Below are 13,752 nucleotides of genomic sequence, written 5' to 3'. Positions count from 1 at the left end.
AGCCACATTCCAACTAGACGTGAGTGGCCTTGTTCAATTCACTTGTACATTCACGTCTAGTTGGAATATGGCCGGAAGTATGCATATTGCATAATGGTGGTCACATGACTGCCACTCCTGGCCCACACCGGAGAATTCTGATAGCGTGCGCTATGAGCGATGTGAGGATTCACAAGTCTGTAGTCACATAGAGTGACTGCATACTTTCGCGCCAAACCTGGACAAGTAAAACATGTCACTCAATAAAAACATGCTGTACACACAACAGAAAATCACATCACACATATTAGATAAGAGAGGTGCACACAAGCACAGAATACATGTCACACACATCAAACAAGCAGAACATACCTGTCACACAAGCACAGTGCATGTCAGACATGGGCAATTAAGTGCAGGTATTATCATTTTTTATTTCGAAAAATGTAGTTGTGAAGGCGCCCCTCTCTCCTCTGGGCAACTGTGCACGTGTGTGTGTGAGACTGTAAAGCTTTACAGTGTGTGTGTGTGCGCGTGCATGTGTGTGTGACTGTGGAGTGTACATGTGTGTGTGACTGCGTACTGTGTGTGTTTGCATGTGTGCGTGTGTGTGCATATGTGGTTTACGACAGCGTTCACACATTTTAGACAAGGTATCAGTTCCCTTTAACTGAGGTAAATGGGACTGACAGATCCAGCCCATTGTCAGAATTACTGGCCACAGAGAAATGCTGCTTTTTTACAAACTTGTTACATATATATGTAAATGTACTATGTCACAAGCCACTCTTTTCTCCTAACTCGCAGGTAAAAGCTACAAAATGCAGAACAAGCATGTAGTGTAGGTATTTTACTATTCATTTGCATTGAATTAATATTTCTATTTATTTTAAGAAATGTACAAATAATTCCCTGCTGACTTTCATACCAGAAGAGGGAGCCCTGATCCACTTCCAGAGCTCTGAGATTGTTCAATGAGATCCTTCAGTGATTCTCCAGGAGGGATATACGTCTCATCTTGTTCCAAGCCAATGCTGTAACGAGGTCTGGCTTCTTGTCTTTTGTACCTAGTTATAGGGCAAGACAATGAATTGCATAAATCACACTATTACATTATGATTAGGTATGTTTCTGTAAGAATTTCAATATGTATTTAAAGTAACTTTACTGCCTGAGAAGAAGCTGTAATGGCGAAACTCAGTCAGGACGCTGACCTCAGCACATGATTTTAAAACACATTATAACACATGTTCATTTTGTGACTATAATAAAAGCCTTCCTCTAATAAAATATATCCATGGAGCTTCACTGTTGGTGGGACGTGTATCCCTTCTATCTTATTTTGCGATAAGTGAGACACCTAAACCAGACAGCGTGTGGATGGCATGGATGAATGAATGATTTGACACCAGTTTTTGCTGACTCTCAGGTGGAAGTGTGAATAAGATGAAACGTGTCCCACTAGTGCCGAAGAAAGAACTGTGGACTTCAAGCTAAGTCCTGCGATTGCACGCACTGTACTTCTGAGTAGCTTTACTACTGACCTAAGCATCTTCTAAATTAAACATACTTTCATTGTGCCTCACGGATAACGTGGAAAGGTATAGCCTCGTATGTACCAGTTTCTGTTTTCATGTCACCACTACATCTACATATAGTTTACATCAGAAAATTCTTTAGGTGCTTGATTTTTCATGACCATTTTTAATTTTTTTTAGACATTCTGAATCTTCTTTCCTTGTAATACTCAAGTCCTGGGTTTCCAACAGGAGAGTGTCTATTGTTCTTTGTGGTTCACCTCCCACAAAATACAAATGGGGGTAAATTGTTTTCTCTAAAAACTAATTTATCTACTATCAATAGGACAAGAAATACCTTGATGATTGCTGGGGGTCCAGCCACTGGGACCCCAGCGATTCTGAGAATGAGGCACTGCAGCCATGTCCTAAATGGAGCAAAGGTGCACATGCTCGGCCTCTGCTCCATTCCTTGTCTTTGGGACTGCTGGAAATAGGAAAGCGGAGTGCTTGGCAATCCCATAGACAATGAATGAAGTGGAAGCCAATCAATGGCACCTCTGCTCCATTCAAGAAGAGGCTGTAGGGGACGATTTTTTTGAAATAATATTTTAAAGTGTTCAGCTCTTAAGAAATAACCAGATTTTTACAGTGGCTCTAATGTTCTGGCTCAGCTCATAGAGCACAAGCTCAACTGAGGACCCCTCTTTGGCATCCATATGATCGATGGTGTCCATGTACTCTGAGTAAAGGGCTATTATGGATAGAACAATACTCTCAGCAACTCCTGACATTTCCAGCAGCATCTGCCTACAATCTATTCCCTGTAGGTGGCAGCATCCCACTCTAAGCCATGTATATTTTGAGGAAAAGCAGATTAGACAAGGTTGGATTTTTCCTAACCAGTTCCTACTGCTTTCCACCTAGGTCATTATCTAAATCTGGCTGGTATATCACTCTCCACAAGGAGAAACGTTACCCCTTAGACCTCAGTCCAGAGCCTCTCATCCAGCCAAATCAGTTCTCATACTTTGCACTGACGAGGGCCAACAGCCCGAAACACCGTGTCTGAAAATTGAGATTCTGATTTGGCTTTTATCCTAAGTCATATTGCAAGGCTCATTAAAGGTCAATTGTGACTTGTAGGATTGATTCTTCCAATAGGTGGCGCTATAGAGTTCAAGTCCTCTTTTTCTCTGAAGAGGCAACTTGCATATCTAAATCTAGAAATCTAAATCTCGAAAGGTTGAACTTGATGGACCTAGGTCTTTTTTCAACCTATGTAACTATGTAGGCACAAGTGTATTATTTTTCTTACCTGAAGTAACAGAATATTAATATTACTGCCAGGATGATACTGCAAATAGTCACGGAGATCAGAAGAGCCATATAATGGATACTGCCATCAACAAAGTCTATGGGGAAAGAAACAGATGAGTAGTATTTTAAAAAAAAGCGTTCAACTACTAAATTTAATAGTTTTCCTATATTAAAACCACATAAACAGAAACTTACCTGATTCACATTAGCAACACTACCTTTCCTGAGCTTTTACCTTATCTAAGTAATCATTGGCAATCAAAAGCAAGAACGACTAATAATAATTTTTAATTCTATAGCGCCAACATATTCGGCAGTACTTGACTAGTATTCTAGCTCAGCGACTTGGCTCATGGGCACCAGCCAAGCATTTCTATGCCGTTTTGAATGGGGGCTATTCAAATAAATGGACAAACCATTCGTTATAAGTCCTGTGGTTTACAATTGTAGTAATAGATTACAAAATGTGCCAAATGTAATAAAAAGAGCCCATCTGCATCAGTCAAGTTAGAAGTAATGAGTCAGAAGATGTTTGCTGTTAATGCACCGGATCTCCCGTGATCCATCCTGGGATAGTCATCACTACTGGTGTCATAGAAGCTGGGGAGCATGAGGCAACCTTTCCCAAGATTTTGGCATGTCAGGAATGCAAACACTAAACTGCCCAGAGATCATTTAACACCCAAAAAAGGGATGATACAAGTGGCTTCCGAAAGAAACACAAACTGTTCATACGCAACACAGCAATATACAACTAGTGAGCTGCATTATCAGGAGTGGAGAAAGAAGCTCGGTGCCATATCTGGCCATCCTTATCATATACTCAAATAACCTGCACAAGACTAATACGATTAAGAGCTCATTACGATGGATCATTATATCTGCAAGATATTCCCAGGACTGAAATTTACATGCTCAGTTAGAAAAGCAGAGTTATCCTTTTGGCAGTTGTTTCACTACACGAGTTCCCACCGGAAGAGCTACATCCACACACTGTACCTAATCTCTCTATTATTTCTCCGTTAACCCATATCTGCAGAAAAAATAACCTTTCTGTGCTTAGACCCTACACAGACTGCGGCAAGGTCCTTGTCTTGAAAGCAGATTAGCAGATTTTCTTTCAAAAGAAAGTCCACAATCATGCCATAGCGGAACACCGAAAAACGAGAACTTCAGCTTTATCGACTCATCCTGCCATGGTGCTATTAAGTTACAGCTTTACGAGAGTAATGAGACGAGAGTCTCCTCGGGGACCTCTTAGTTTACGCTTTTTAAAGACTTGCTTTCGTGTTGGATTTTTTTTTTCCTTTAACTCTTCAGCTTGTAGATTTGTGTGTGTTTTAATAGCTGGCAGCATTTCCATTGCTTTTGGCTTTTAATGTCTACCATGTAGGCATGCGAGGCATATCTGAAATCCTTTGAAAAGAGACACCTACAAGATGTCTATCAGGACAACACAGGGGCTCATCAGTCATTTCTCGCTTCGGCTGCAGCTCCCTACCTGTGCAGTGGCTCTAAGAGCGTGATAGATGAAACAGAGAAGCCACTGGGGAGACCGCCTTTCTTTTTGAGAAAAGGAGCGAAGCAGAGGACTGAAAGCTTCATTTCATGGTTTATTAGCAGTTTAGCCTCTTTCAATGGCACCCACTTCTCGTTGAAATGTGTGGTTTGTAACCGTTTAGGATGTCAGCTTGAATTAGGTTAATAGAGATTGCAGACAACCTAAACAAAATCGCTTCTTCACAAGACAAGGGCAATTTACAGTTTTACTAATTAATAATGTATAGGCCTCACAATGACTAGTTAGGTCACCAGGGAAAGCTTATACACGGTAATTGATTGAGAAAATATAAGGAATGAAAGAATCTCTATACTTACAAGAGTCCAATCAGCATTTGCCTATTTCGTATTTTTATTTATCTTATATATTTATGGGGTTTTTACTTTGTACAAATAAAAAAAAAGGAGAATTTGCTGCCTAACGTGAAATACTATTTGAGAAATATTGCAAAAACATCTCAAAAGTGTAGGTACCAGTTTAGTGATAGTTTCACTATTTTATTAGAGAATTATTTCTTATGTTGTAGTATTTCTAGAGGCAGGAAATTTAATCTGGCAATTAGGTGATAATGGTCCATAACGCATTTGTCTAAGGCCAAGTTTAGATGTGAGCGTCTAACTCTGACGAGTGCTATCCAGTGTTTTATCGGATAGCACTCAGACCGGTGTTATTCTATCTGGCAGTGCAGATCTACGGTTTTTTTTCTAAAGTAAAATTGGCAGCACGCTGTGAGTGGCTCCACGAATTGGATCACGTGCACCCATTCAAGTCTATGGGTGTGTGTAAAACATCAGACTGCACTAGGATGACATCCAAGTGCAGCCCGATTAACGTGGACACGGACAATGGAGAACATGGAGAAATTAACTTCTCTGTCTTCTCTGCACCTGTGATATGATTCTGTCACACGAGAGAATCGGATCACAGTAAAATGACACTCAACTCAAGCTCTGATCAGAGTTTAAGCTGAGTGTTATTACCATAAACGATCCGATTCTCTCGGAAGAGAGAATCATCGCTCGTGTAAACGAGCCCAGAACGTGTGACTCCTGATCCGACAGCGACAGCCTCATATATGCCTATGCATTTCGGTTCGTACACAGATGTGGATGAATGTATTAACTCTGCCTAAGAGTTGACTTAGCTTCAAACCTTAAAGCACCACTCCAGCATTTTGTTTTGTTTTCATTTTACCCTTGGAGTGGTGTCACTAATGTAAGTTCCCTGCTGCTAGTATTATACTTACCAGCCACCGTCTTCATCTGTTATCGGTGCTGCTCCAGGTGTCTTCTGTAGATTGATGGGCGAGCCGGAAGTCATTACTTAGTATAAGTCTATGGTAGCCAGAACAAGACTCTCATAGACTTACATTTAGAGCTTGTGACCGTTACCTCCGAACAGCCAGAAGTTGCAGTCACAAGATGGGGGATTGGGACCGTAGCAGCGCCGGGAAGAGTTGAAGACGGCAGCTGATAAGTATAATACTAAGGTCAGGATCTTACATTAGTGGCACCACTCCATAAATAAAAATCCTGCTGGAGTGGTGCTTTAACTTTGCTTTAATAATGTTCATTAGCATTCAGTAGAGCTGGACGATTGGAAAAATTATATGGAAATGTGCACTAAGGACGCAGAACCCCGTATAATAATACAAAATACAATTTAAAGAGAACGTGGTAAACCAAGGACCTTACATGACAAATATTCTCAAAATTCTATAGCTTGTCAACATTCAGAACATTTTTGTTTTGGCTCTGCTATCACATCTACAGCTGTCCATGAGTTTCACAATACCCCAATTACATAAGTTCATGACGATGACATGTCCCTTTTTATAATGCAGATGTTATATTCTGTTATTTCAGAAATCACTGCAACATAACTTGTTGATTATTTTTGAAAAATCCATTTCCGTGATATGGAGCGCTGCTTCTCAGGTCATTAGTAACTGTGATATATTGGCAAAGATTGTGGCAAATATTTCTAGTGACGAATGGTTGATACTAGATGCCATATATGTGAAAAAAACAGACTTCAAATTGTAGGAACTTAACATCAGTGACAAGTGTGCAGAAAAATATATTACTTTAAAAATGACATATTTATTGATATCATATTAAAAATGTGGTAGAAAAAAAATCCTGGGAACTGGCCTACGCCTTTCGAACTGGGAAGTTCTTAATCATTGCACTATTCTTCAGCTATGGACTTCAATATATAAGACGGAGATAGAAAATTATATTAAGACTAATAAATCAGCTATTTCCTATCAAAAGGTTTTACATAACTGTATAAAAATATGTGGAGAATTAATGAATGTACATCAAATCAGATTTTCTATTCAGTCATGTCAGCACATGAGTATCTAATTTAAATATTCACATACCGTCTCAATTCTGAAGTATACGTGATCCCAAAAAGGGGACAGGATAGATCACATATACTGCCCCAGAATTTTTTCTACCATATTTTTAACATGATAATAAATATGCTGAATTAAACTAATATATACAGTACAGACCAAAAGTTTGGACACACCTTCTCATTTAAAGATTTTTCTGTATTTTCATGACTATGAAAATTGTACATTCACACTGAAGGCATCAAAACTATGAATTAACACATGTGGAATTATATACTTAACAAAAAAGTGTGAAACAACTGAAAATATGTCTTATATTCTAGGTTCTTCAAAGTAGCCACCTTTTGCTTTGATGACTGCTTTGCACACTCTTGGCATTCTCTTGATGAGCTTCAAGAGGTAGTCACCGGAAATGGTTTTCACTTCACAGGTGTGCACTGTCAGGTTTAATAAGTGGGATTTCTTGCTAATTATAGTCAAAATAATCTGTATAAGTTTCTTCAGCCTGAAAAATTCTGGAAGCCTTAAATATTTTTACGAACATGGCAAAAAAGTGATCAATTTTTACAGATCGTCCAGGAATTTCTGGACAGATGGCAACCTTGACAACATCTACCAGAAGAGAGTCGGGAGGTCCCCATAGATAATAGATGGTCGGCTGGTCTCATCAGAACCAGCGAGTTTGGCCAACTTTAATGTGTTTGTAGTCCCTACACTCTATAGGTTTTCCAGTCTCAGAGTCATTTCAAATCAACTTCTATCTTTCTTTCACATCCATTGCCTTTTCTTTCTGCCTACAGCTAGTAATATTCATAATTAAACGCAACATTTTACAGTTATCTGAAGCATTGAACTTGTATAATGAAAACTATCTGATATTTAGACCAGTACGCCAAGATGGCGTTCTACGTATGAAATGTATCTGCTCGACAGTGATTCCTCAGACTATTCTGATGCCCATTTAGCATCTAGTCAACCTAAGAGCCAGACATCATGGCACCAGTGCTGCCAGTTATGAGGGACTTTTATCATTGTTTAGCCTCCAACCCCTCCCATATATACATATTACAAGAATTCATTTTTGTAAAGATTTCCAGTAATGTTTGGTATGCCAATTATATATTATAGAGCCTTGGTGTAAGAATTGAATTTATTTCAAAGCACTTTAGTATTGTTAAATGGATATCAGATACATCCATATTTTGGACAGAGCTATCTAGTGAGTGTTCAATACCGTATAATAGCTTATGGCATTGCCGGGCAGTGTTTATTAGATCTATAATGGCGTTCTTCATCTATTACACTAGGTGCATTGTGTTGCAGTCATTTCACATCTGTATTGTACTTTAGAACTATGCAGTGAGACATTTCTGCTCCTACTGTTGTTACCAGTCTCACTAGTCTCCTGTTTGCTTTTCCTCACATCTTCTAAGATCTCCGTAACCCTTAATTTTAACAAAACCTTGCAGCAAAGGTTAATTATATCCGACCTGCAAATAAGTCATAAATCTAACCCCGGCTTCCTCAGCACTCTGCCCTTAGTCAGAGGCTACTGACCAGGAAAAACCTTCTCAGATGTTCAAAAAGTCCCACACTGTGGGAAAAGCCTCACTGCAATGCTATTTTCCGTCATGTGTATTTTATTAATGCTCGCTTATGTTTCTGGAGACACCATTTATTTATTTCTAATATATTATAATATATTTCTTTATGTTAGAATCCTTCATTTAGTAGATTAAGTAATATAAATTTTATGTACTTGTTTTTATCATATTATTTATAAAATTTATAATTTAGATTGTTTTAGAGGAAATGTTTCATGCCCCTTTATTCTACCAGAGAAAGTTTAGATAAAAATGTATATATTAGTTATCCTAAATAGACATTTAAATGCTTTTTCATGAAAATTCTTTGCTTTTCTTAAGGTAGGGTCACACAAGCTTTTTGTCCACATCTGAGAAAAACGGTCCGATTATGCTGATCAGACTCGGATTAGACTTTGATCATAGTGGTATCAGTTTTTCTTGGACGAGGAGTAAAAAAAAAAAAAACCTCCACCGTCACCATTTTGTTAGTCCATGAAAATCAGTCCGAGTGCAGTCCGATGTTTTATACAAATCCATAGACTTGCATTGTAGATTTCGAATGTCACCAATTTATTTTGAGGACTACTCAGACAAAAGAAAAAAATCGAACATGTGCATAGCCTGATAGAATATCATATGTACGAGTGCTGTCCATGAAAACCACGGATAGCACCTGTCTGAGAAAATCAATCATGTGCACATGCCCATACTGCCGTAATTAATTGTGAGGTAAGAATTTTCAGGATATAGAAGCTCTAGTATGAAACCGGGTAGAGCATGAAGGTGAAACAAAGAAAAGATCTTCAAAGGTAATAAGATATCTATAACAGCAATAGATCAGAATTGTTAGGATGTGGAAGCTTCTATGGTTCTGGATGTGAAAGCTGGATAGTAAAGAAAAGAAACTGGAAAAGTATTGAAGGCTTTGAACTCATGTTGATGAAGAATGTTGAGAATTCTACGAAAAATCAAAAAAGGGGACCTTGATCGCATCTAGATTCATGCTTACATACAATCAGGCTGCAGCTTCAAAAACCATAGAAATAAGTCTATAAGATAAGGAGTATGATCAACTCACCTATTCATGAGTGCACAAGATCCCAAATTCAAGGAAAGGCAGTCCATAAAAAGAAGGGAGTTGATCCAGCACTTCAGGTAAAATGCAAGGTTTTATTCCATTAATATTCCATCAATAAAAATATAGTTCAAAGGAAAGTTCACATCATCGGATAGGTAATTTTATCATCCGGAGGAGAAAATCCCAAGAAAAAGATTCAAAGTCCTCGTTGACGTGTTTCGAAGTGATACTTCTTATTCATAACCTAACCTGGGTTCGCATTTAACCTGAAGTGCTGGATCAACTCCCTTCTTTTTATAGAAATAAGTCTGAAGACCCAAATGGTTAATTTTAATAACTCTGGGCAATGTGGTAAATAGTCCCTTTGTGTTACCTTTATTTTTAATTGGAGGCAGAGTAGGATGCAGATCTCTGTTACAAAAGTCTTCATCTGTACAACATTCAATGGACCTTCTTTGATGTGGAATAGGTGTGTCCTGGGGAAAAATAAGAACTGTCAATGCAACTGAGAAGATGTAGATATTTTACAATTAATGTTAAAGGGAACCTGTCATCAGAAACAAAAGCTATGTACCTGCAGCCATAGTAGTAATTTGCAGGTAAATACCATTTTAAACATATGTTGCCATCTAACTGGACAATTGACTGCAGGGAGAAAATGAAGATATATTCTCCCTGCAGCTGCTGGCTTCCAGTCTTCGGTGCAGTGCTGGCAAAGCAAAAGTAACCACTAGACATGGGCAAATTTATTCAAATGGAATTGAATTCTACTCGAATTTAACAATAATCTGTATTCTCTGGAATATGAATTTTTGTCATTAGCTCTGCGCAAATTCATCAAAATGGCGGCCAACTAGCCGCTGTTTTGCTGAACAGTAGAGGGCGGTAAAGGGTTAAATAAAAAAATCTAATATTCATCTAATTGTTCACCTCTCTGACCTCTTTCGCTGGTAGCTGTCTAATGTGCTTCTTCTTATCACCACCATGCACTGAAACCCCAGGCCTCTTCATGCTAGGTCATAATGTGCGCAGGAACCTATTGATGCGCACACCAGGCCGGGACTTAAGGCTGTGACTAGGCTGGGATATTCTGGATCTGTTCGTGGCCAGAAGTCCTGGCCTAGAGTGAAGAGGCCCAGAGGTTCAATGCTCCGCGATTTTAAGAAGACGCACTGAGGACTCTCCAGCTCTCAGAACATATTAAAGGGGTTATCCGGTCTAAAATTAAAAGTGTGCAGTCACTCTGTGTGACTGCAGACTTTTGAATACCTCCAGCACACACACTGCGTGCTTCGAGGATTCACTGGTTTTCCGAGCCGAAAATGGCGGTGATGTATACGATAAGCATACTCCCAGGCAGAAGCCGTCCAGTGGGCGCGGCCTCGCTTCATACAGGTGTAGTGAGCGAGGCCACGTCCACTAGATGGCTGTGCCCTCCCTCCATGCACTTGTATGGAGCAAGGCCACAACCACTAGACGGGCTATGCCCGGGAGTATGCTTATCGTATACATCACCGCTGTTCCTGGCTCAGAAACCAGCAAATCCTCAAAGCGCACAGAGTGATTGCAGACCTTTCATTTTAGACCACACAATCCCTTTAACAGACATTCAATTGGCAGAGAATAAATTTGCTGCAAATCGAATTTCCGGATAAAGTCCGCGCAACTTTGAATGTCGTCAGATCTGCTCATCTCGTCACCAAGCTCTACATAAAGAGAGCACTGTATTCACGCCAAATGATCCTTGAGGGACATCCTGCTCCACATCGTGTGTGCAAGATGTCACACAAAGATCAGTGGGCAATGGGCATGTGTACAATGGTACACTGTGTAGAGAGCACTGCTGCTCATTGCCCTGGTGTTGGTCCAATGACTGGAAGTGCGGCACTACAGGGAGAATACAACTTCATTATCTCCCTGCAGCCAAACGTCCAAGTAGACACCTGAATATGTTTAGAACGGTATTTACCAGCAGAATAGTGCTATGGATGCAGGTAAATGTTTTTTGTTTTTTTTAACATGAACACATATGACTATTTTTCATCATACAAATTTTTTTTGTTATACAAACTAGCTATACAATAATAGCATCCAGAGAGACCAAAACAACAAAGGTGATTATTTTGTTCTAACTAAAGCACCATCCTCATACAGTTAATGGCCTAATTATAGGCAGTGCTCCTTAGGGTGGTCTTTTTATTTTTTTTTCAGAAGATGACTCTAGAAGACCATTTTTCAAAGCAATTTTGAAAAAAATTTCACAGTATACTATTAAATAGTCACGGAATTTATACAAAAGTGCAGAACTATTTTGGTGCTGTTATGTGTTGTGTGTTTTCTAATTTATTGAAAGATTTTCCTATGTCCACTTGTGGGTATCATGCCTCCAGATATAAAACAGTTGGTTATGATTTTACTCTATTGTAATGTAATGTTTATGAGGCTACGAGCATTCCTCTGAAGACCACACATAGACAGTCATGCCCTAATATAAGCCATCTGGAAAATAAAAGGATGATACAACCGAGGGTGTGGGAAACAACACATAAGGAACACTTTTAGCATAATCTATCACCCAGTGAATTAATAATTGTGCTGAAATACAATTAGGTCAAAAGTGCATCTGATGCTCGTTGTGAGTGGTGAATTGGATGCCTTATATGAGCACATTCCTCAGGATGTCATGAGCACAGATGTCCTTATTATGTCCTGCTATGATTAACTTCTTTTATACTAATGGCCAGAAACTTGTTGCTTGTCCCATTACAAGAAGAGTTTGAATCAAAGCTCCCAGATCTCCTCATTGTGTAACGACCTTTCCATCCCAATGTGCAGCTGGGCAACAGAACGTCTCTTTGTCATCTGATCACTGATGCTACAGAGATCATATGGAAATGAGCCTTTAATAAGGAGCAAGAGAAACAATATCTACTCAGGGGTAGTCAAACACTGTAGGATGCCAATTTGGTTGCAAAGTATCTGTTTACTTAAGTATTACAGGTGGCAAGACAATGCCTTAAAGAAGATGTCTGAGCAGGGAATAGAACAGTGGTGGCCATTGTATACGGCCATCAACTTACTCTGCATTGAAAGTCTGAACCTTCTAATCCTAAACAGCCAGAGGTGATCACAGGAAGTCCAGATTCATCCTCTTCTATTATGGTGAAACAGTAACCATCCGTCCTGCAAAAATCCAATCATGGTTACCAACTTGTCAATAATTCAGAATTGATACATGAAGTTAACTTTGCCACTAGGTAGGAACCATAAAAATCCAACTACTATAATCCATAAACCATAAAAATCCAACTGCTATAATGATTTACTCTTCTCTACGTCCTATTGGCGGTTCTTTTTGTCCTGAACTACCTGCAGGGGTTGTATTATATATTATGCGTATTGTATCCTTGACATCTTCATCCTTCTAGCTGTTGAAAGTCACAGCACAGTGCTTTTGTCTAATTTTTCTTCCAGAAACCCCTTTTTGTTTCACCAGACCACCATTCTGTAGGCTTTGTAGTAATAGGGCCTGGGGACCCTACATGGAGAAAAGCTAAACATGCAGCTGTGACTACTCCTATCTCTATATGTATCCCACTGGGCTTTGATATGTATTGGGTTTTTTATGTAGATAGATACAAAACACAGCTTGCTTAACTACAAACAGTTCATTAAGCCATTGACTATTTAATGGTGTTATACCATTTGGATTGATGGGTTACACTTACAGTAGACAAACAACTAAATTGTTACACCAGTTTATCTTGACCAGGCAGCCATGGCATATTTCTTGAATTCTGACATAATGCAAGTGTCCAGTACTACTAGTTCTGTGTATGTTTTATATATGATCTTTGGTGGTCTTGACAGACAGAATTTCCCTATGATCTCAGCTGTTTACTGTCTCACATGTTAGCATACAACAAACAGATGGACGCTGCCCGGGATCTGTAAGTCAATGCGCCCAACAGGGTAACAATAAATGTCAGCTGTGAAGACACAACCTGTAGTTGCCTCTTTTAGCAGCGACATGGAATTGGAATTATCCGAGTTTCCATATGTGACTTCACTTATTTGCTGGCAACGTCTCTTGGAAAACAAAGATCGTAAAATCAGCCACTTTACAGGTCATTACAGGAGCTTACAACCGTAAAGCATGCTTAGCATGGGTGTAAGAAGAATCAGGGCAGGTTGTGCTATCATGCTTCATAGTCTGCATGGCTGAAGTATGACAACATTCGGCTGCTGACAGTATATTCTAGGAGGTTTACTATGGTAATATAGAGGGTGATACTGTTAGACGGAGTCATGTGCCCAATTCTGTCATTTACGAGTGAGACAGATATCAT

At 39.2% G+C, this 13,752-nt stretch overlaps 1 protein-coding gene across 9 annotated transcripts in view; it reads right to left on the bottom strand.

The window, feature by feature from the left end:
• BMPR1B (bone morphogenetic protein receptor type 1B) overlaps positions 1-13,752 on the bottom strand; it is a 671,971-nt gene that overhangs the window by 42,987 nt on the left and 615,232 nt on the right. For all 9 annotated transcript variants that reach the window (XM_073638285.1, XM_073638321.1, XM_073638268.1 and 6 more), the window contains 4 exons: positions 12,484-12,586; positions 9,777-9,879; positions 2,815-2,911; positions 908-1,046 (listed from right to left, as the gene is read on the bottom strand). In XM_073638285.1, coding sequence (XP_073494386.1) covers positions 908-1,046; positions 2,815-2,911; positions 9,777-9,879; positions 12,484-12,586 — 442 coding nt within the window. The remainder of the gene's footprint in view (positions 1-907; positions 1,047-2,814; positions 2,912-9,776; positions 9,880-12,483; positions 12,587-13,752) is intronic.

The sequence above is a fragment of the Phyllobates terribilis genome, unplaced genomic scaffold (assembly GCF_046119375.1).
Source record: "Phyllobates terribilis strain yellow unplaced genomic scaffold, ASM4611937v1 Scaffold_1__5_contigs__length_1240528914, whole genome shotgun sequence".
NCBI lineage: Eukaryota > Metazoa > Chordata > Amphibia > Anura > Dendrobatidae > Phyllobates > Phyllobates terribilis.
This window is presented reverse-complemented; position numbering and strand designations above follow the sequence as displayed.